The sequence below is a fragment of the Mustela erminea genome, chromosome 20 (genome assembly GCF_009829155.1).
Source record: "Mustela erminea isolate mMusErm1 chromosome 20, mMusErm1.Pri, whole genome shotgun sequence".
In the NCBI taxonomy this organism is placed as follows: Eukaryota; Metazoa; Chordata; class Mammalia; order Carnivora; family Mustelidae; genus Mustela; species Mustela erminea.
In genome coordinates, this window is record NC_045633.1 from 20,898,760 (window position 1) to 20,921,958 (window position 23,199).

Here is a 23,199-nt window from a genome sequence, read left to right on the forward strand (position 1 = left end):
CACCTCGAATGTTTCAGTGATACCCTTCCATTACCACCTTGTGGGGAAGCTTAAACTCTCCAAGACAGGGACTTTGCTTTGTTCTTGAGTCTGTTCTCCAGGTAGAGCCAACCCCAGGCCTAAAATAAATGTTTATTGAACAAATTACATTGCCACTCCCCTCAACAGATTTGCAGTCTGGTTAAATTACAGTAAGGACTACCAATGGATTAATTTAAATAAGACTTGTTTCCTTTCCAGAAATTGCTTGAGTTCTCTCTGGAAAGCAGCTTCTTAGTATTTTCCCACCAGATAGTCCTTCTGAAGACCCAGAGCAGGACTTCCCTGCCTTAGAGCCACCTAACAGTGTAGCATATGTTAGTGTGTTATTTCAGCCTTTAATGAGAATTGTAAAGATATTGGCTAATTGTCCATTTAAAAGATATTTTTTTTAAAAAAGATCTTATTTTTACTTATGAGAGAAAGAGTGGCAGGGGGAGGGAAGCAGAGGGAGAGGGACAAGCAGACTCGCAGCTGAGTGTAGAGCGCAACTTGGGGTTCAGTATCAAGACCCTGAGATCGTGAGCTGAGCCAAAACCAAGAATCAGATGCTTAACTGACTGAGCCACCCAGATGCCCCTCCCACCTACTTTTCTTTGAATGAGGATTTTGTGAGAGAATAAAATTATCGTAGACTACAGCTTGACAAAAGCTGCACGTTCTTGCTGTGAATGTTTAGATCCAACAGAAAACTGTTACTTGATCATCTGAATCAAGGGCGGTTTTAATTACTCCTGTTGGTGCCCATTATAGTCTCACTTTTTGAGGCAGTTTTGCATTCCTGACATGGGTAATGTGGTCCATATTCTAGATCACCCTTACATGTAGACCGACGGAACAAAATAAACCCCAGAATGTCTAGGGAGAACCATCAGAGTCTGCTTGGTTCCTGGCACAAAGTGTAATGTGACCCTTGCATGGAGGAAGTTTTTAATGTTCATTTCAGCCGCCCAAGGTAAAATGTGCAGCCAGAGTTCAAAGAAAACATGATATAAGTACATGGTGTGTCTCGGAAGCAAATATTCTCCCTGAAATCTGTGCATCTCTGCAAAGATCCTAGAAATCATAGTAAAATATGACATTCATATTTTTGCTTTACTCTCCACTTTTCAGGAGCATGTCCTGCGTAGAGAGCAAGATCAAGCTGCATTTCAACCAACGGTGGTTTCCATCTGTGCTGACTGTAATTTTTATCCATAGGTTTGAAGACATACCTGATAGCGGGTCAGAGAGCGAAGGAGTCTCATTGCAGCTGTTCAGAGGCCTTGCTTTCTGGCTTTGAGGTCATTGACGGCTCACGGGTGTCCTCAGGTCCTAGGGGACAGGGGACAGCATCACCAGGGAGTGTCAGTGACTTGGCGCAGACTGTCAAAACCTTTGATAACGTTAAGGTTAGTTTTTTTTTTTTTCTACTTCTAAAATTTTATATTAATTCTGCAGTAGAACATGTGAAATGATAAGCAGCCTTTGGGTCTGTGGCCGACGACTTGGAATGCCCTTCACTTTGGTTTTTGTGATTTTAAAATTTAGTATGAAGTCACCAGCATTTTGCATTTTTTAATACCTTTGCTTTTTTGAAATATTGTGCTCTTCCATTTTCTTTCCACACTGTATCAGTTTGCTTCTCACTTGAGCTGCTGTTTTCTTTTTCTGAGACCTATTCTGTCTTTTGTGATCTCTGAAAGCTAATGATAAGTGATAGTAAAGGGGATTCTTCTCGAAGCTTGCTTGGCGACCTCGTTCGTATCTTATTTCAGAGACCATTTTCTCAAGTGTTCCTATGTCTCTTGAAATGCAGTGTCTCACGAATATTTTAAATTTTGTTGGTGTGGGTGAATCTCGTGGCATAACTCACTGAAAGAGTGCGAGCTTGCCAGGAACATGACAGTATGTCATTGTTGGGGCCCAGGCCTCTGGGTGGCTGTCTGCACATACCCATTTCTGTCATCATAAACTGCCACAGGATTAGCATGGCGGGCCGCGGGCATGATGAAACCACACCAGTGTATGAGCTGCTCCCCCCGCAACTGGTATCTCTTGTTTGTTTTTACTGTTGAAATATTTGCTGTTTCCATTTGAAAGAACAAAAATAGAGAGGGGGCCACTCATAACAGTTCCCCTTCACTGTGTTGTGCTCTCAGATAACCAAATGATATGTTGGTCTGGATGATGGCCTGTTGTTATGGCTTTAATCCAGTATGTTCCTGTTTATCCACATTCATTCACAGCTTTGAAAGTCAGCTGTGCTGGTATTTAAGTTCAACAGGATCATAACATGGGCACCCAAATCATTGCCCTCCAGCAGAATCCGTAGTCCCTGTCAGCCAATTACTCTGTGTGATTTTCACACACAGGTTTATTAACAGCACTCGTGTATCATTTTTGTTGTGTGCCTTGTTAATTTAGTGCAGGGTTTTTCGGCCTCAGCATGAGGGACATTTTGGGCCAAGTAACTGTGGTGAGGGGCCGCCTGTGCACCATGGGACGTCGAGCAGCATCTCTGGCCTCCACCCACCAGATGCCAGGAGCACCCCTTCCTCCCGTTATGGTGACCGAGAATTCCTCCAGACACTGGCCAGTGTCTCCAGGAGGGTAAAATCCCCTCTGGTTGAGAACCTGTGATGTAGGGCACTAGCTGCGGTCCTTCCCCATGTCCTCTGGCACACATGGGACTGCTAATGTCACTGAGATTTCCTTACTGCCTGTGCTCTTTCAAGACCGCCTCTTCACTTGGGGCGATGTTTTGTAGCCGGCAGGAAAAGGAGCTCTCGGCTCTCTCGGGCCCACAGGCTGTCCCTGAGCGTGGGCAGGAACCGTTGTAGCAGGAGATATTGAAAACGTGGTTTTCCAAATACAGCTTCATTATTTAGAGAGAATTTATTTCCTCCGGGCTTCAAACTGAGCTGTACTTAAGTAGAGAAATAGAGCTCAAATCCAAAAATAAATGATGTGTTGTGTTTGCCTGCCATGTTAGATTATCTGTGTGTGTGTTTCTATCCGTAGCACATAACTTCCAAATTTAGTGACAGCGATTTGATGTTAAATTAACCTAAGAAGGTTTTCTCTTATCCCAAAGAACATTTCTTGTTCTAGTTACATGTATATAGCTATAGTTATAGATGTAAATATATTTATCTTTATTTTGAAAATCTGGATAGATAAAAACTTTTAAGCGTATTCTCGTCATGTATAAATTTTTAATAGTCTTTGAAAGTTTTCTGAAAAATATTGTGATCTATTAATTTAGCTGGGTCTGCCAAAAAGAATTCTGGGGTGGGGGGGACTTTGTGCCCCTTCCAGGAGGGTAAGGACCGTCTGGATCCTGAAGTATAATTTCTGGGATATTTTCATGTGAGGACATCTGAGATGAGGACAGCCCCCACGGTTGGAGTGGAGGGAGCGTGGAGAGGTAGACAGCATGGTCTCCACTCCAGGCTTTGCCACTCTGGGGAAATTATGCACAGTCTGGCCCCTCTGCTTCTAGCTCCTGGGGTCAGGTAAGAGCGGGCTTGGGTGAGTGCCTTGCAGATAGCAAGCGTGGGGTAACAGTGCATCGTTAGGAGCCATTGTTGAGCCTGAAAGACTGAAAACTGAGGTCCACTTCAAGCATTACGTACACTCTGATCTGACGTATAAGGCCTTTTAAGTAAGAGTTTTTACGCAACAGAAAAAATACTGGCTGCTTCTCATGGGTTCTTGGGGTGGATTTATCCTGTGCACTTGTCAGTACCTCCCACATGCCACTGGTTTGTTGCCTTATGTCATCTGCAGTACGGTTAGTCTTTCTGTTTAGCTAGAAGCACTAACTGGTTCCTCCTAATCCTTTGCCAGGGTCTGTTGACTGTCCCTGTGAACGAGCTTTTTTCCTTCCTGGCCACTGCCCTCCATCCAGTGAGAGGTAGCTCCCACGTGGATTTCTGTCATGGACCCCACATCTCTCTGCCTAGCATGGGAAGTCCTGGCTCGTGGGAGGGGCCTGTGTCAGGCAGTGTTTCCCTTGAAAGTACATACCCTGAGCAGTAGTTTCTGAGATTGGACATAAGTGGCAGTTATGGAAAAAGCTTTCTATGCTCAGGGAAACCTGTGCAGTTCTGGGCTGCATGCTATAGAAAGGATCTCTGTGCTCTAGGACGTCCTGGAGCCTTTAGCATGCTTCCTTGCACTAGGCCTCCAGAGGGGGATGTGGCGGTGGTATTCTCGGGCTTCTGTGACCACAGACTTCTTTCTTTAAGCCACACCTATTGGGGGAATGATTGTCTAGTGGAAGGAGTTTCATGCAGGAACCAAGAAATTAGGGTGAGTGAATATTCCTCAGGTGAATGCATGCGGGCCTTGGTCCTCCTGTCGCTCCTGTCACCGGCAGTGCCCCTCACTGTCCCCTGCCCTCTGAGCTGCTCTTCTTTGCCCTGTTCACTGTCACTGGAATTTGCTGTCACTCCTCTCGCTAACAGTGCTGTCTCCCCATCACCATGTTCTTGGTTCGTTCGACTGTAACATGCACCTTTACTCGTTCCTCATGCAGCTTCCTGCGAGCTCCTGGGATGCGGGCAGAAACCATGTGTGAAGTAACTTACGTTTTTCTCAAGGATATAGCCTGGAATGTGGTAGATAATTAAAAGTTTCTTTTGGTTTAAGTTTTTTATTCTTGAATGATACACAGAGAACTGTAGCTCTCCAGAGGTAGGCCAACAAGGACGGAGTTCAGGAGCCCGGGCAGAACTGAATAGAAGCAGGTAACGTCAACCAAGCATTCGTTTTCTACTCCTAGTGTCCTTGTCCCATGTGAGTTGTCTCCCAGTTCATAGCTGAAGAATTTTTACCTAATGTTTCATTAAATAGTCCAAGTACTATATTGACATAGTAGTGACATCAAAGGACAAAGGTTTTGGCCCTGAGGTCGTAGGTCAGAGGGACCCCTTCCCACACCTAAACCTTGGCTTCTCGAGTGACTGGCAGTGAAGAGTTTCTCATCAGGAAGGTCCTGGAGAGCATAATCAGGAGAGGAGTACTACTGTGGAAAGGGCCAGAACTTAAAATCAAAGATCCTTCTCACAGCCTTGGCTTTGGGACTGTAAGCCAGTCACTTAGTTCCTCTGGGCCACAGTGAGATGGTGATGACACTCTCCCAGGGCTAGTGTGAAGATCAGCTGAAGTAATGCCCATGAATGTTCCGTTTGGAGTAGAAGTTCTGTGAACACTGGACTCGCATGTATTCGCTCCACGTGGAGAAATGGACAGCGCCCATGGCAGGAGTGAAGAAGGGCAGGAGGAGACAGATCCCGCTTTGATTTGCCCACAACGAGTCACTGACTCAGGAAGGTCTTGCCTTCTCTGTTTGCTCTGACGTGAGGGAGGTTCTTCAGTTTTTGCCGTAGGGGATGGAACCACGCCGCACATGTGACTTTGGAGCATCGGCACCCCAGCTCGTTCCGTGTGACCGCAGCTCTGCAGTGGCATCTGCGGCTCCTTTTCCATGAACACTGGTGACAGACGGACTGAGACTGCGTTCGACTGTAACATGCACCTTTACTCGTTCCAAAAACACAGCTGTGTTCCAAAAACACAGCTGGTCTAGCATCTTCATGAAGAACAAAGAAATGAAAACCAAAGATGTGGTTGGTTTTTTTTATCACATCAGTCCCAACTCGCAAACTTTGTGAGCTGTGAAAGCATCTCAGTTCATTCTAAAGGACCTCCTTGGAAAGACAGCTGCTCAACTCCTCTTTGTGAATTTAACCCTAATCTATTATTCAGAACCCTGGGGCCGTGCACTCATAGGGCTTTTCTACATGTTTACAGTTAGTAATGAGGCTAATGATGTGAATTCATCCACATGGGGGCAATTCAGGGAGGATCTGTTCTGTGTCAAAAGGGTAATACTTTCCCTTTGAGGTCAGTAGCCCCAGGACCATCCTTCTGTGGCAGTCCCTATGACTTTTTTAATGACTGAATAAATGGTCACTTATCTCCTTGTTATTTGTATGTAAATTGTTAGGAGTAGGCTCAGTGGGCTTGGTGTGAGGAGACAGCTGGCCTCTCAGTTCATTTCAGAAATGGAAAAAGTAGTAAATTATCTATCTGTAGTTCAGACACTAAATAAGAATCTCTTCTAAATGGTGGTCGAATTGGTAGTGGTGATGGTTGCACAATTCTGTGAATACACTAAAAGCCACGGAATTATATACTCTCTAGGTGGGTTAATTACATGGTATGTGAATTCTATCTTGATAAAGCTGTTATAAGATAAATAGTAGTCTGATTGCTGGCTCTGAAATGGGAACATAAAGTAAGTTCTTAAAAAAAAACCTTTCAGGTTTTATCTATATTTCCAGTCATGTGTGTTTGCTTCAGCTAGGAGAAAGTCTGTCCCATGGAAATCAGCACCTTACAGAAGAGTTCCAGCTGATGGAGGCAGAAGGAGTGAGGGAGAGGAAGAACCAACACTAGAACACCACAGTCGTATTTGCTGCTGGGTCCCTCCGTGAGTTCTAAAATTAGTGGGTAAAAGTTTGAGGAGAAACAGGATATTTGCACAGCCTCCGAGCATCCCCACCCTCCCCCCTCTCCCCTGGATGTTTGCTGATAACCAAGAGAAGAAGAGTAAATCCACAGTGGAAAAACCCGGCAGGCCCTGCCTCACTGAATGATGAGGCCGGCATCACAATGAATGAGACTCGCAGTGTCGCATACATGCCCCCATCCTCACCAGGTGATGTGCTGATAAGGGCCCAGCTCTGTGGGGTCCTACTCCTAAATCCTGAACCTCATCCAACTTATGAGAAAGCATCAGAGGAGTGCAGATCCAAGGCCAGACTACAAAACCCCTGACGCCTGACCAACACACGACGTCATCGAAGACTTGGAAAGACCGAGGATCTGCCATAGGCTGGAAGAGACAAGAAGATGCTAAATGCAGCTAGGATGCTGGTACAGAAAAAGGCAATTTGGGGAAAAGCTGGGAAAGCTGAGTATAGTTAGTAGCCTAGTTAGTAGTACTGGCAAGTGCTTGTGCCGTAGTCTCCCTGACCGTGGTGTGGTTGCCGAGAGACACTGACGTTCCAGAACACCAGAGAAGGACACATGCCAGCTCCCTGAACTGTCTTCCCTGCTCTCCATTAAGTCTAAGCTCTTTTACAATTTAAATGTCTAATATATATGTATTAACTATTTTAATGTATTTATTATTTTAATCATACTATATAATCTAAGTGTATATATAACATCGGTTGTATTTTTTTTTTAAGATTTTCTTTATTTGAGAAAGAGACAATGAGAGAGAGCATGAGAGGGGAGGTCAGAGGGAGAAGCAGACTCCCCATGGAGCAGGGAGCCTGATGCAGGACTTGATCCCAGGACTCTGGGATCATGACCTGAGCTGAAGGCAGTTGCTTAACCAACTGAGCCACCCAGGTGTCCTTCGGTTGTATTTCTATTATCTATCACATATGAATTAACATGAGAAGATATGTCCAGCATTATTTCACTGGTATCATCAGGGAGTGAAGTATTACGCGAAAATGAAATTTCCCAAAATGCCAAATATTTTCTTACTTTGACTTCCTGATGGAATATTTCCACAGCACAGGAATGATCTGTTTGCCTTATCAGCCTCAGTTATTAGACTTGGTGGCCATTTAGGGCTCAGGAGTCTGAGCAGAGTTTTGAGACTTCACATTCCGTGAATCTGAGATCCTGGGTCTGATTTTTACAGGTTTTTGTTGTTGTCCTTGTTGTTTCTCAGACTATGCACTTTCTATTCATAAAGCTTCTGGGATACCTTTCTTTTTCTGTTACAATCTCTGCTTCTCTTTTTCTCTAGTGTTTTTGTTGCAGAGATCATCTACTCACTGGCTTAAACAGTGTCACACTGCCACCACCACACCCCGCCCCCAGCAGCAGAAGCCAGGCTGAGGCCCCGCCATGCAGGCAACTCCTGTTCCCTTGGAGATGTCACATGTGCGGATGGGGTCCAGGGTGCTGCTGTCTAGGCTCAAGGTCCCCTCTGTCACACTCTGACTGGGAGACTCTGGGCAAGTCCTTTGTCTTCTCTGCCTCTGTTTCCTCTGTGTGAAATGGAGCAAATCATAGGGTCTGCTTCATGGGTGCTTATGAGGGCTGCAGACAAAGAGCCGAGAGCCTCCGGTGGGCCTCAGCAGGAGGCTGTTACTGTTGCACGTTCCCGTCTGCCACGTTCAGCCTGAGTTCTGAGTTTGGGAGCAAGGGTTGCTTCTCTTGGTCCTAGGACAGCTTACCAAATAGTCATGTTCAGCAGACTAAACAGGCAGAGCCAGGGCTTTTCTGATATTTCCTCTTCATTTCTCAGAAAAGAGGTTTCCCTTCTCTCTTCCTTGACAGTTCTGAAAAAGGACAGCTGTTGGCCTAGAAATGATTTATCCTGTGAAGAGAAATAGCCTTGAAGAAAAACCCAGTTTATAGCTCTATGCCATTTATTCCAAACAGGATGTAGCATGTGTGTATTGAAATGTGTTAAAAACAAAGGCAAATGTGTTAGAGAAATGTGTGTTAGAGAAATAGTTCCCATCTCCCTCCAAAGCCCACGTCCGCACTGGAGGAAGGAGCAGAGATCATCTGGGAAAGAGCAGAGTTTGCTGTTTGGTGTTCTCCAAGGGATCTCAGGTTTCCCAGGCAGCAACCAGCACACTCCTTGGCCCGTCGAGTTTTGGGGACCTTAGCTCGTCTTAATAAAGCTTCCCTTGGTGCCAATGTGCCAGTAGTGCCACTTAGAAGCACCAGGAGGTGGTCATAACTGCTTGGGTTGCTTCAGGGGATTGAGGCCCAGGAGGTCATAGTGCCAGGATTATTCCTGGGTTCTCTCTGTGTTAGGAAGGGAGGCCAGAGGGAGGCTGCACAATGGTCAGGGACCAGGAGCCTGCAGTCCGACTCCCACTGATGATGAACCTTTGTGTCCTCTGCACGGCCTCATGGTGTGTTATGAGGGTTAACTGAGATTGGGCGCACGAGAGCACGGATGCTGCATCCATTCGTGTTCACACGTGTGTGTTCAGCACACAGGTGCTTCCCCATCACAGCAGCTGTTCCCATTGTATGAGTGATTTTATCCGATGCATCAGGCATGCCTCCCAAGATGGTAAGGTACCCCCCAGATAGTTCCCAAAAGTCCAAAATGCTCTTTTGGGTGAGGACTTCTCAGCAGGAGGAGAGTCATATGTTTAATGGGTGAGGAAACATTTCACGGATGTATCTGTGTGCTTGGCAAAAACTAGTTTCTGACATGTTTTAACTCAGATTAAAATGAAGCTGGAAAACAGTTCAATTTTTTGTGGGTAGTGGAAAGGGGAAAGAGACCCACCCTCTGTTGCCTAGTGGGACCCTTCTGGTGCAGAAGGGACGCTCGCCGCACGTCAGAAGGGAATGTGGAGGTGTGCAGATGTCTCCATCAGGGCAGGTGGTCTTCTCTAAGATTTTTTGTTTCATTTGTTATAAAGATTTAATCAATGAAATTTCCCCCCAAAAGCAAAGTAGATGAGGAAGAAATAGGAGGACAAAAAGCCATATTTTCAAAGCACAAAGAAATGATTGTGTGGGTCCTTGTGCTCTAAGTTCCTGGGGCTGTTGTGCTACAGGGGAGCCTGGAGTCCACAGCTGGTTCTCCCCACTACCCCTGGTGTTGCCATTCCCTGGAAGAAGGTGTTGTGGGTGCAGAGGGAGTAGTGAGCACTGTTCAGGCCATGGGGAGTCCTGGCCACAGGGCCCGCTCTCTGCTGCTTCCCGTGTGACTCTGACATGCACCTGAACCTCCCTGAGGACAGTCTTTGAGACCATTTATGAACATTACGTCTGTTCCTTTGCTTCCTGAGGTTCTTTTGTGGACAGTCTACCAGACCTTACCTCTGTATTAGAACATTGTTTCATGGCCAGGTACAGGCTGCCTAGCCTCTGTGTCAAAGGGACATGGACTTGGGTTGCCCAGTCATGAAGACTATAGTCATAGCTTCCTGGAGATCAGCGCAGTCCCCAAGGACACTCCCGGACTCCACGGGCCTTCCAGCCCCTTTGAGGTCAGCCTCCAGAGAGAAGGCACCATTCCGAAGTTGTGTGCCTTTGGTGCATGTGCAGGGTATCTTTCACAGATGGTGTGTGCCCTCTGCTGTCCAGTAGGTTTGCTAGTCTCTGTTGCCTATTTGTGGCTCTAAGTAGATAAAACATCTTCTGTGTAAAGCCAGCGTGCCATGGGGAGTTCCTAAGAAGCAGACAGTCTGTTTCTAAAATATACATGGTGTGCTTGAGGAGAGAAAAGTACTTAGGAGCAACCTAAGGCCAAGAGATACCAAGGATGGCTGTTCTGTCGCTGATAAGGACATGAAAGGGCAGATGTGCTGTCTTTGTAGCCAGAGGTTTGATTGTTAAGGACCAACATGTGTTGAATACCAACTAGCACCTCAGGCAGAGTCCGGGATGGGAAATACCTGTGCGTCTGTTTGTGCAGCCTCTCCTGCCCACTGCCGGACATCCCGTCAGCCGCGGTCTTCCCATGGGGCCAGGATGTGGCGTCCTCATCCTTGCTCCCTCTTGCACGACGTCAGCTATGGGAGATGCAGTCCTGTTGTGGAAAGGAGAAACCAAGGCTTGGAGCTCCCCCTACCCTAGTCAGCGTTCAATCCTGGATTTGGTCCATGACAGTTGGATCTCAACGCCAGCACCCCGATCCCTGTGCTCCACTACCAGTCATCACTGGAGCAGCCTCCAGGAACTAACTAGAACTAGTGTCTTCACACTACTTCTCTAGTCTTTGAGTGTGAAAAGTGGCCAGAGAAATACCTCATACTATTGTGTCATGTCTGTCCAAGACTGGGGAAAGCCCCAGACCCTAAGGTATGACCCAGATTAGAGTGTCTGGGACTGTCCCTGGCACCACGTGGTGCCCCCACGCCCCTTGGGCTGCTAGGTGGCCCTCACAAGGGCTGGTATCATGCTCAAGGTACATCCTGCCACGACCGCCACCACCAGAGCCATTCATTCCCACCCCCGCTCAGGAGTGCCCTCAGGAGTCTGCTGGGCTCATCACTGAAGCGTGGTGACATCACCCCTCTGGAGGGAGCTGGGAGGGCCCTTCCAGGGGCATGGTGTTGGATTTTGTTTGGATTTTGTTTCTTCATTTGAGAAGATCAGTGGCCCCATTAGCAACATGATTTGAAGTTTAACTTAGTCATTACCAGGGTGCATTAAAATAGATTTATATATTATACTAACAATTAGAGCACTCTGCCCCTGTTAATACTGTCAGTGTTTAAAGAGCTATAAGCAGGGGCGTCTGGGTGGCTCAGTGGGTTAAAGCCTCTGCTTTTGGCTTGGGTCATGATCCCAGGGTCCTAGGATCGAGCTCCACATCGAGCCCCACATCAGGCTCTCCACTCGGCGGGGAGCCTGCTTCCCACTCTCTCTCTGCCTGCCTCTCTGCCTATTTGTGATCTCTGTCAAATAAACAAATAAAATCTTTAAAAAATAAACATAAAGAGCTATAGGCATATTTTACCTTGGTACTGCTGTTTGCTTGGGTAGTTAGTTAATGACTTGGCCTGCTGCTTTGGTGCATGTATTTTCATTTTTTGAATGAATACAAATGTTGAAACTTGCGCATTGCATTAGATTCCCAGATGACACAACTCTTTAGAGTATTTCTTTTATTTAATACAATAGAGGCCTGAAATCTAACTTGGGATGTGATGGAGCTCATATCCTTGACTGTGGGTACTAAGTGATACTTATTTTGAATTTCTAAAATAGTGTCTAGCCTCCTGTAACGTATTCCAGTGTGTAATCGAGCTTGTCACCCTAGGAATTGTCAGAGTCCCTTAACTCTGTCCTGCTTCTGTTCGTCGTCCCCGCTGGGAGCTCTCAGCTGCTGTCTTGGTGGCGGCAGCCAGTTGGCTGGGTCCCACCGATCGTAGGAATGGATTGACTGAGGGGGAACGGAGCACCGGGAGCAAGGCTAGAGTAGCTACACACGTCTTCACTTAGTTCCTACTACACATCTGCAAGAGCCGTGTCCCCACCCTGGTTTTATCGGTTTTATGGAGGTGAGTGATTTGAACAGGGCAGCTCCACACCCCGGTTGTGACGAACAAAGCCTGGCCCTTTCTGCTCTCCTGATGGTAGTGGGCCTCACCTTCTCTCTTCTAGTCAGTTAATTGCTCAGGCTTCTGAGAACTCCTAGGTCTGTAAGCATGACCCTCTGACTTCCCAGCCTGAGCTGGGACCTACATGAGCAGCTCACCACCACACAGAACTCAAGAACCTCGTGTAGGCTAGCGGCTGGTTGCTTGGCTTAGTAACAGCTTTATTGAGATATAATTCATGTTACCATAAAATTTACCCTTCTAAAGTGTATCGTTTGGTGGTTTTTAGTATATTTGCAAGATTGTACAACCATCACCACAGCCAGTTTTGGAACATTTTCCTCACCCCTCCAAGAAGGAACTCCACACCCAGTAGGTCACTCACCATTCCCTTCGCCCCCTCGCTCCTGGCACGCACTAATCACCTTACCACCTCTATATGAGTTTGCCTTTTCTGGACACTTTCTACAGACAGAATCATGTAACATGTGGCCCCTTGTGTCCGGCTTCCGTCACCTGACAACGTTTGCAAGTTTCGTCCATGATGGAGCACGTGTAATTGTTTTGTTCCTTTTTTAAAAAAATTATATATATATATATATTTAGAATTTATTTATTTGACAGAGATCACAAGTGGACAGAGAGTGGGGGAGGCAGGCTCTCTGCTGAGCAGAGAGCCCGATGCGGGGCTCATCCCAGGACCCTGGGATCATGACCTGAGCCGAAGGCAGAGGCTTTAACCCACTGAGCCACCCAGGCGCCCTGTTTTGTTTCCTTAGACGGCTTAATAATATTCCATTCTGTGGACAGACCACATTGTTGATCCATTCATTCATTGACGGACATTAGAGTTGCTTCTGCTTTTTGGCTGTTACGGATAGCACTGCTCTGACTACTCACGTGCCAGTCTTCGTGTGGACGTGTTTCTGTTTTCACTTCACCAGTGTGTTTTAACTCTGCTCCAGTGGCTCAGGAAGCCTTCCCCTCGGTTACCGCCTTTCAGCGTGACAGCCAGTTGCAACGATAGGTTTGAATTACGGGTTGTAGCCGTGGAGCTTTCTGGCTGTGTTCCTATGGTGTATGTTTTTCTTGTAGACTTGTCCTTCCTGCGGAATCACATTTGCCCCCAAATCAGAAGCAGGTGCAGAAGGAGGAGCGGTCCAGAATGGCTGTCAAGAGGAGCATAAAAACAGCACCAAGGTAAGCTCTTGGCTATTCCTGTGGGTTCCCTTCCTGGTGCCTCCATCAGAGGTGACCTTCCTGTCTTGTCAGCTTCTCGATTCTCAGAATAACTCCTTGTAGGTGACACTGTTCCACACCTTCTCATCCTGAGGGTTTTGAATAGAGCAGTAAAGATGAAGATGGAGAGTCAGGTCTAACCCCTGTGAAGCAGAATAACACATGCGCAGCTGCATGGGGCTCTCTTCTTGGGCAGGAAGAGCTTAAAGCCATGTGGACCGCCGTAGCTAGGGACAATCTCTGGGGCCGGAACACGCAGTAGAAGATGTGCTGAGAGAAGAGGAGACTCGGCAGGCACAAAAGTGCAGCATGGAGAGAGGCTTGGGGTCAGGGCCAGTAGCGAGGACACTGCCAGGGAAGTCTCACCTGGAGACAGACCTAGGGCTACACTAAAAAGTCGGACAGAGACCAAATCTGAGAGCCTCTCTAAGAACAGGCAAAGGAAGGCCTTTGTCTGTTATCCTCCACCATTGTGCCACCTGCTACCTTCCTCTGGATGGATCTCCATACCACATCTACCGTTCTAGTCCCCCAAACCTTTGCCTGTGGCCCTCTGTAATGCTGATTCTGTGGTCATCAAGCTCCAAGAGCCTCAGCTCTTCTCCAACCTCCTCACTAGCTCTTCCCACGACGTCACACCTTCCAGGCTGCCTCAACCCCCGAGAAGCAATCTGATGGGACAGGGGGATGGGGAGAAGCAGATGGGTAGAGAGGTTGAGTGTCAGGTTAGAACAGAGATGTGAAGGTGCTGGTCAGGTGTGCAGTGGGGCCCCCACACGGCCGAGGTGGGGCTGGAGCGGCGCTGTTGCGTGCTCACGCTGCAGTCTCTGTGTCTGCCCCCCCAACCCTTGTCTTGAGGCAGGCTCCTGGAGCACCGAATTCCAAAACTCAGAACGGACTTCTGAGCCCTCCCCAAGAGGAGAAACTCACCAACAGTCAGACCTCCCTGTGTGAGATCTTACAGGAAAAGGGAAGGTGGGCAGGAGTGAGCTTGGACCAGTCAGCTCTCCTTCCGCTGAGATTCAAGAACATCCGGGAGAAAACAGATGCCCATTTTGTTGATGTTATCAAAGAGGACAGGTAAGGGTCAACCATGACCAATGAAAGTAAAGATTTGCAGGTAGGAGTCTCCCTTTTTCTGAGTCACCTTATCCCCATATGTTTGCCTTTCTATTGTCAATATTTTACTTTATTCTGAAATAATTTGAAACTTACAGAAAAGTTACAAGACTAATCCAAAGAATTCTCATTCTACCCTTTGACTGATTTACCAACTTTTAATATTTTACCTGTTTTATTCTCTCCCTCTATGAAATTTATGTTATTGTTGTTTTTCCTGGGCCATTTGATGCTAAGTTGGATATATCATTCCTTTTGCCCCTAAATACTAAATTTCCTAAATTACAAAGATGTTCTTTTACATAATCATGGTTACCAAATTCAGGAAATCCAACATGCATGCATATTTGACCCAATCTTCAGTTCATATGCCAGTTTGGCTGGAAATTTTGGCCATAGAAATGATATATCCCTCTCAGGCATCCCATCCAGAGGCAAATTGTGCCCATTTGTCTTCCATCAGTGATAGTAATTCTGAGCAACCAGGCAAGTGTTGACCTCTCCAGTCTGTGGTTATTTTCTCCTTGTGACCAGTAAGCAGTACTTTAAGATCATGCGTGCACTCCTTTCCTCAGCATACTTCCCTAGATTTCCTCTCCATCGTGGTTCTTGCTTAAAATAGTCTTTACTTGGGGGCGCCTGGGTGGCTCAGTGGGTTAAGCCGCTGCCTTCAGCTCAGGTCATGATCTCAGGGTCCTGGGATCGAGTCCCGCATCGGGCTCTCTGCTCGGCAGGGAGCCTGCTTCCTTCTCTCTCTCTCTGCCTGCCTCTCAGTGTACTTGTAATTTCTCTCTGTCAAATAAATAAATAAAATCTTTAAAAAAAAAATAGTCTTTACTGTGATGGTTCAGAATGTCAGTTCTCCTACTTCAGCACCAACTGCACTTTGACATGGCTCCATCATTTAAAAAAAAACTGTTTTAGAGAGGACATGGGAGGAGCCCAAGAGAGAGAATCTCAAGCAGACTCTGCTGAGCAGGGAGCCCGACACAGGACCCTGAGATCACAACCTGAGCCACAACGAAGAGTAGGACTCTTCACTGACTGAGCCACCCAGGAGCTTCTCCACCAATTGTTTTTCAGTTTCTCGCTCCCTCTTCCAGCACAACAGGATGTTCCAGGCTCATTTTAGATCTTCCCTAACCCTAGTCGGGAATCAGCCATTTGTCCAAAGAGCCTTGGCTCCTTTTAGTGAAGAAGGGTATTTGGAAATGTGTGTTGTTAGTGTCTGATTTAATGTCATTGTAGTCAAAGACATGCTCTGTATGATTTCAGCCCTTTTACATTTATTGATACTTTTTTGGTCTCACATGTGTCTGTTTTCATTAACAAACCACACGCATTTGTAGGGTGTCGCGATCCATAGACACAGTTAGGTCCAGGCGGTTGCCAGCATTAGATCATCTATCTTTTTACTTTTCATCTATTGCTTTATCACTGTTAAGAGAGGGATTTAGAAATTTTTCACTGTAGTTGTGGATTTTTCTGTGTATCCTTTTAGTCCTGACAGTTTTTGTTTCAAGTATTTTCATGCCTTTTTTTTACGTACATACACATTCATGAGTGTTACAAATTCCTGGTGAATTGGTCCTTTTGTCATTTTGAAGTGTCCCTCGTTATCGCTGGTAATACTCTGTTGTAAAAACCACTTTATCTGATACTAATATAATAACTGTAGCCTTCTTATTCTTACTCTTTGCTTGGTGTATCAATTTCGCTTTAAAAAAAATTTCAACCTGTATCCTTCTATTTGAAGTGTGTCTCTTACGAGTCTGCTTTTTTAAAAATAAATTTATTTATTTATTTGACAGACAGATCACAAGTAGGCAGAGAGGCAGGCAGAGAGAGAGAGGAGGAGGAGGCAGGCTCCCCACCAAGCAGAGAGCCCTATGCGAGGCTCGATCGCAGGACCCTGGGATCATGACCCGAGCCGAAGGCAGAGGCCCTAACCATTGAGCCACCCAGGCGCCCCTGAGTCTGCTTTTTAAATCATTCTAAAAGTCTCTGCCATTTAATTCCATTTGTATATATTTTCTGGATTTTTAGCCGTACTTCTTCGCATTATTATGGGGTTTTGTTTGTTTGTTTGTTTTTTGGTGGTTGCTCCAGGACTTAGAGATAGGCATCCTTGAATTTTTTTATAGTCTTCCTATGATTAACATTGAATCATTTCACTTTTTTTTTTTCAGTTTACTTATTTGTTTATGTAAGTAATCTCTATACCCAACGTGGGGCCTGAACTTGTGACCCCAAGGTCAAAATTCAGATGCTTTTCTGACTGAGCTTGCCAGGCAACCTTGTATCATTTTACTTGAAATGTAGACATCTTGTACCTGGGTAGAACCATTATTCACTTCCCACCCCTTATGCTGTAGTTTTCACTAGTGTTACCTTGGCATACATTGTGACCCTGACCTCTAATACCACCCTCTTGGTAATCTCAGATTGTCTCCACTTATTGCCTTTCTGTTGAGTTGGATCTCATTTTCCTGTTTCTTTATATGTTGTGTAAATTTGGCTTGTGTGGTGCTTAGAAACTCTGGATTCTGTTATGTTGCTCTGAAGAGTGTCAATATTTTGTTTCTTTGTTTGTTTTTTTAACATGCAGTTAACTTACATAAACTCCCACAGCAAACTTTGTCTCCCCCAGTATAGGCAGCTGCTGCTCTTTTTTAAGCCTTAATTAGGCTTCTTGGAGTCTGCTGTGCTCATGCAGATTTGAGGGGTCAGCCAGAGATTCAAGCAGAGCTCACATGACAAATTTGGGGATCCCCCCCTTTTTTTTCTTTTTCTGGGATTTTCAACCTCATTTTCCAACTGTGGACACCCCAAACATTATTTTTTGATTTTCCAAGCCAGGGAGATTGTGTCTTTTCCATCTGAGTTTTAGCTGTCCTGCACGTGGTGCTGACTAATGGCTATCTTCAAGCAAAAAAGAAAAATAGTAAAACATGGAAAATTAATCTGGTGCTGTTCCCTTCTTCCAGGAGTGACTCTCCTCCATTTCCTACCTCCTTTGGTCAGTCTCCAGTACATTCTACGAGTCATTTTTACATCTTTCCCAGAGTTTTCTGTTGTTTTTTCAGAGAGGACTGGCCCAAAAGGAGCTAATCTCTGTGCCCAGAAAAGGGACTTGTCAATATTAATTTCAGAAGAACAGCACGGTGGTTAGCCACATGTGGCCATTGCATGCCCTCTGTACGGCTGCTATGCTGGTTTTCCCTCTGTCCGCACTTGCTGGATGGAAGGGAAGATGGGGATCTGCCTTCAAGGATGGAATTTTCTCTCTTCCGAATCTGAGAGCATAGTGAGGAATGGCACACTAGTCACAGAGAGTCCACTGGGCTGCAGGGACCCTGTGTGTCAGGCACAGGGGAGTGACTGTCTATTTTATCTGATGTAATTACAGGCGTTGTTGTGTGAGGGAGAGAGACTACACTCCATGGCTGTATTTGCCTTCTTAAATCATGTTAACACTCTCTTAAATTTCCTGCCTTATAAAAAAGATACTACTATTTGCTAGCAACCATAAAAGAATGAAAGAGTCACATAAAGCAGGTTTGATGTCTCTGCTATTAAAATCGTTGAGTGTTATTTTTCAGGTTTCACACGCAGTCTGCATAAGTGACAATAGCACTCCAAGTACGGTGACTCTAAACAGTTTTGTGATAACGACCTGTCAGCTCTGATGGTGGTCATTACTGTCAGTGCTCTGAATGACTGGACAGTGGCTCTGAGTTAGGTCTCCATCAGTAGCCTTGGAATCAGCCTAAGTCCTCGGTGCGGGGATGTCTGGTCCTCCAGAGCGGTGGTTTCCTAGCACGGCAGAGCTGCCGGCTTCCACAGACACTGGAGGATGTCTCCAGAAGCATGGTGTTCGTGACATATGCTGTAATGACTGCAAACGGTCCTGCTTCAGTGGAGAGGAAACATAACGTGTATTCTGAAAATACAAAGCACTTCCAGACGTATGTTCCCAAGGAGGGTCAAGCAGTATCTTTACATAGTGACTCGCAGATGCGGGCCATGTGACATGCTTTGGGAGTGGTGTCTGGGAGGCTGACCTGAGTCTGCCAATAGAGAGAGCTCAGTGACTGCGCCGCGCTGATCACCCGCATGTTTTCTTTCTCCTAGCCTGATGAAAGATTATTTTTTCAAGCCACCCATTAATCAGTTCAGCTTGAACTTCTTGGATCAGGAGCTAGAGCGATCCTACAGGACCAGCTATCAAGAAGAGGTGTGTTTCCCCTTTTCCATCTAGAGAAGAAGTTTGCTGTCTGTACCGGGTAGTTCACAGTCAGCTTCGTGCTTCGGCAGCCTTGTTTCCCCTCCTCAAGTGATAGGAAAATGAAGGCTAATACTGATTTCCCATGATCTGTAAACCCCAAATCCACATGGGAAGAAGACCCCCGATCATTCAGTGCCCCTTTCCATGCCAGTCTGACGTCACTGGCCTGTCATTTCCAGGCCCCTTTGCTCCGTGCTCTCCTCATTTTGTCCCTCCTTCCCAGTGACTCCCTAACACCACGTGCATGGCTCTTTGTTACATTTACCATACCACCCTGACATTGCAGACCCTGTCCGTCCCCTGTTAGGCTCTGAGCCTCCCGAGGGCAATGTTTCATGTCTGCCTCCAGCACCCCACACAGAGCCAGGCCCAGAGCAGGCTCTTGAGTGAAGGCACGAGCATCTCTTACTATCCATTGCATACCCATGCTTCACTTGCTGTTGCTTCAGGGCCTGCCTGTTACTTCTGCCACGAAGCCAGCTTTCACACACCCTGAACCTGGGACCCAACCATTCACTGGAAGCTTCCAGAAAATGGCTTTTGTGCAACGGCTTTTACAGATGCAGAGTCCATAACCCAGCTTTCAGGCCCAGGATATAATCTGTTTGAGAACTCACTGGTCTATAATAGCTTGCTGTGTGACCTTGTGCATTTCTTAACTGCTCTGTGCCTTGTTTCCTCATTGTTAAATGGAATAGGAGAGATGGCGGCCCCCCTCAAGCCCTTACCACCTGTGCTAGGTCCAGGATGGGCAAGTGCTCCACAAATGTTTGCTGTGTTTTCCATCAAAATCCTACTCCATGGCCACCTGTTGGAGCTTCTGCTCATGCCTCCCACCACCCCTCCTTTCCCAAACAGGTTATAAAGAATTCTCCCGTGAAGACTTTTGCCAGTGCCACCTTCAGCTCCCTGCTGGATGTGTTTCTGTCAACAACAGTGTTTCTGATTCTCTCCATCACCTGCTTTCTGAAGTATGGGGCTGCCTCCATGTCTCCCCCACCTGCCGCCCTGGCAGTCTTCGGCGCTGCCCTGCTGCTAGAGGTGCTGTCCCTCGTGGTCTCCATCAGGTAAGGGCCTACCTGCTCAGCTCTGTTCCAGATTTTAGCCTTTAGCTCCCTCTGCTGGCTCCACAGCTAATGGCTGTGCAGTCTGGTGGCAGCTCTGTGGACCCGGCTCCCCACACCAGAGGCCTCCGCAAGCTCATTTCAGGTGACCCAGTCCTCTTTCCTTCCCTCCCCCAGCTCTGCTGCTCAGCGTCCTCTCTCACAGACACCGGCCCTCCGCACAGGTGGACACCTTCTTTGCCACAGAGTCAGTGTCCTTTGCAGCCCCTCAGCTGCCAACCAGTCCCAGGATCTCCCCCCCTTAGAGACTTAAAAAAGAACAAATGGGAAGAGAGGGGGTGAGAAAGGGTAGAGAAACAGAATGGAAGCATACAGGGAGCCCATGATGGATCAGCAGGTGCCCCTTCCAGATGTGCAAGCAAGACTTGAAACCCTGAGAAGGATTGTAGTTGTCCGTCTCCACGAGCTTGGGTCAGGCAGTGGTTTCTTAGCTATGACTGAAAAGCATGAGTAGCCAGAGAAAGAGGAGATAAGTCAGACCTCATGAAAATGTGAAGCTTCTCCCTTCTGAAGAGCACCTGTCCCTTCTCACACCAGAGTGAGAGGGAGCGTGCAGGATGGGAGAGGAATGTGCAGAGGGCCTCCCAGTCCTGCTTCCTCCCTGTCTGTGGTGAGGTCTGATACCTAGAATGTAAGCTCAGTAAGAGACCAGCAACCCATTTAGAAGTGGACAGAAGGCCTGGCTAGACAGTGGGGACCCCTCAGGGAAGGTAGGCCCTCATGATCCACTCAGTCCTGCACGCAGGGAAGCTCACAGCTGCTCTGAGTACTTCTGACTAAGTGTGAGTGCACAAGATACTCCATTCACATGCACAACCCCCACACCCCCATCTGCCTCCTGGGCACAGTGACCATCTCCTTTGTCCAACCCTGTCCATCTCAACAGGAGTCCTCCTGGACTGCCTCCGGAAGTTAGAGGTGAAACAGAAACGGGGAGAAGGGCACTGACCTCGAGTTTCTGCCTCCCTTCCCCAACACCCCAGAATAGGAAACAACAGCCCCGGTCTGCCCTGTGACTTCTGAATGCTAGTCCCCCCTTCCCCTCCCAACTTTGAACTATATGGGCTGGATTGCCCTCCCCTTGTTCCCCCACCCCTGCTCCCACTCCTGTGGCTCTTTGCAGAGGGTCTTTTCCGGTCGCCAAAGGCTTCACACTTGGCCCCTGTGCCTCCTCCAGGTTAAGATAACTGCAGGGTGCATCCTCACTGTTTACCCAAATTTCCTACCAGGATTGAGCTGCGTGGTGTACAGCATAGGTCTCCTTGTAACACAGCCTTTCCTATGGGTCTGCGCCTCGAGTCTCGGCTCTACAACCCTTGCTGAGCTGCCTGGGACCCACTCTCAAATCAGCTCTGCTTCTGGGGAAATCCAAACCAAGGCATCTTCAGGCCCCTAGTTTGTCTTTTCCTTTTTAAAATCAGCCTTATTGTGATATAATTCACATACAGGAAATACACTCTTTTAAGTGTACAGTTCAGTAATTCCTAGTAAACCTACAGAGTTGTGCAGACTTCACCATGTAATTTTAGAACATTTCTATCACCCCAAAGAAAACCCGGCACTCCTGGGCAGTGAGTCTTCTCATGCCCACTCTCCCTGCTCTGGGTCCAGGTTTCCATCTGACACAGGGCCTACAGTTGGATAGGACTCTGGCTCTCTCAGAGACTAGCATTGTCTCCATACGTTTTTCAAAAGCCCTTTACACCGCTGTTCCCTGTTCCTTTGGACCCACTTCTACAGAGTCTGGGCTAATGCCAGTCTGTCTCCGGACTGGCATTAGCCCAGAAACAGAGCGCTCCAGGCCACGGAGACACGCACCCAGGTGTGTGTCGCCATGTCACACCCATGTGCTCAGCCAGTGCCTTCCAAATGAGGTGGCAGCTGCTCCTGAGTGACCGCTGGTGTGACTAAAAGTTCACTTTGCCCAAATCATCAAAGCCTGGGAGGGGCTGGGAACATGACAGAGCTCCCTGTCACCACGCGTAGGACATACGTAGGGTCCCAGGTCAACAGGAATCTATGGTGCAGAGTATGCAGGAGCCCTGGGGGGCTGGTTCTGCAGCTGCCCCTCATCCAGAGCCCTTCGTGCATCTTGACTCACAGCCCATCCCTTCACTCCTCTCATTTTGTGCTGAGTTCAGGGAGGTGTGGGAACAGTGGGTCTCGTCCTGGAGACCTTCGTGGGGGCCTCCCAGTCCTGCCTTCTCCCTGTTGGAACTTGGCTTCCTCTGTCTCCTCATGGAGCTTATGTATTCTGCCTTTGAGCATATTTGTGGTTATTCTTGGAAGTATTCCCAGGACTCCATTATCCGTTAAGTGTCAGGAGGTCAGAACCATCCAGGCCCTGAAAGGGTCAGGGCCTGGTTCCATGTGGAAAATGGCTGAGATCTACGGTTTCCTCCTGGTGATCACGCATTTGTAGCCAGTGGACGCTGCACTGCAGGTGTCGAAGATGGAAGGTGCAGGCCCCTGGGTGTGTGGCAACCACCCTTGAGGGGAACTTGTGCTGTTGAAGCTCAGTGGCAGCTCCTGTCACTTCCAGAGGTGGGGACGGTGTGCCTGTCCCTTCTCCCCCTGCCGGGGTGCCTGGCTTCAGAGAGGGTCTGTGTGCCTGGGTCTCTGCCCAGCTGAACCACGGTACCCTTTCTTCCATCTCCTGCTGCTGGCCTCCAGTTACTGGCCCCTGCTGACCCCAGGGCCCCTCTCTTAGCCACACTGTTCTTCCTTCTGAACAGTGTTTCTCAGCCCCATGCACTTCTTCCCCCTTCTTTATGATAATTATTTTGTGATAGCCACATGATGATCCTGAAATACAGCCTACTTACGCACACGACTTCAGGAGTCGAAATGCTGTCACTCCCAATGTGAAGGAGAGAGAGCTAGAGAGCAATTTAAAATAAAATCTGTAATGCTGCACCTCATTTTTGCCAGGATGCCACCACTGGGGAAGTCATAACAGAGTCGTCAGCTTTGTCCTCATGCACACGATTGCACAAATGAGACGGCTCCAAATGAGGACCACTTGCGGTGTGTGGGCTTGGTGGCACAAGCACTGGGTTGCCGCCTGTGGCATGATTTCTGAAATGCTGAGTGAGCCTTGCTGAGGACCCAAAGCAAAGGGCACTTCACAAAGTGGTTCATTCCTGGAAGATCAGTGTGTGTTAGCAGCATCGAGACATGAGACTCTGGGCTGAGGTCATTGGCAGCAGGGCTTGCTCATCTGTGGGTGTCTAGAGGGCATGTGGCAGTCCTGTGTGTCTCGGTGTGCACTGCCCACCGGGAGTTGGACACA

At 47.5% G+C, this 23,199-nt stretch overlaps 1 protein-coding gene across 3 annotated transcripts in view; it reads left to right on the top strand.

The window, feature by feature from the left end:
* The window catches only part of ADCY9 (adenylate cyclase 9), a 121,036-nt gene that overhangs the window by 83,120 nt on the left and 14,717 nt on the right, over nt 1–23,199 (top strand). For all 3 annotated transcript variants that reach the window (XM_032328640.1, XM_032328638.1, XM_032328639.1), the window contains 5 exons: nt 1,240–1,430; nt 13,233–13,337; nt 14,239–14,456; nt 18,630–18,732; nt 19,642–19,850. In XM_032328640.1, the coding sequence (XP_032184531.1) occupies nt 1,240–1,430; nt 13,233–13,337; nt 14,239–14,456; nt 18,630–18,732; nt 19,642–19,850 (826 nt within the window). The remainder of the gene's footprint in view (nt 1–1,239; nt 1,431–13,232; nt 13,338–14,238; nt 14,457–18,629; nt 18,733–19,641; nt 19,851–23,199) is intronic.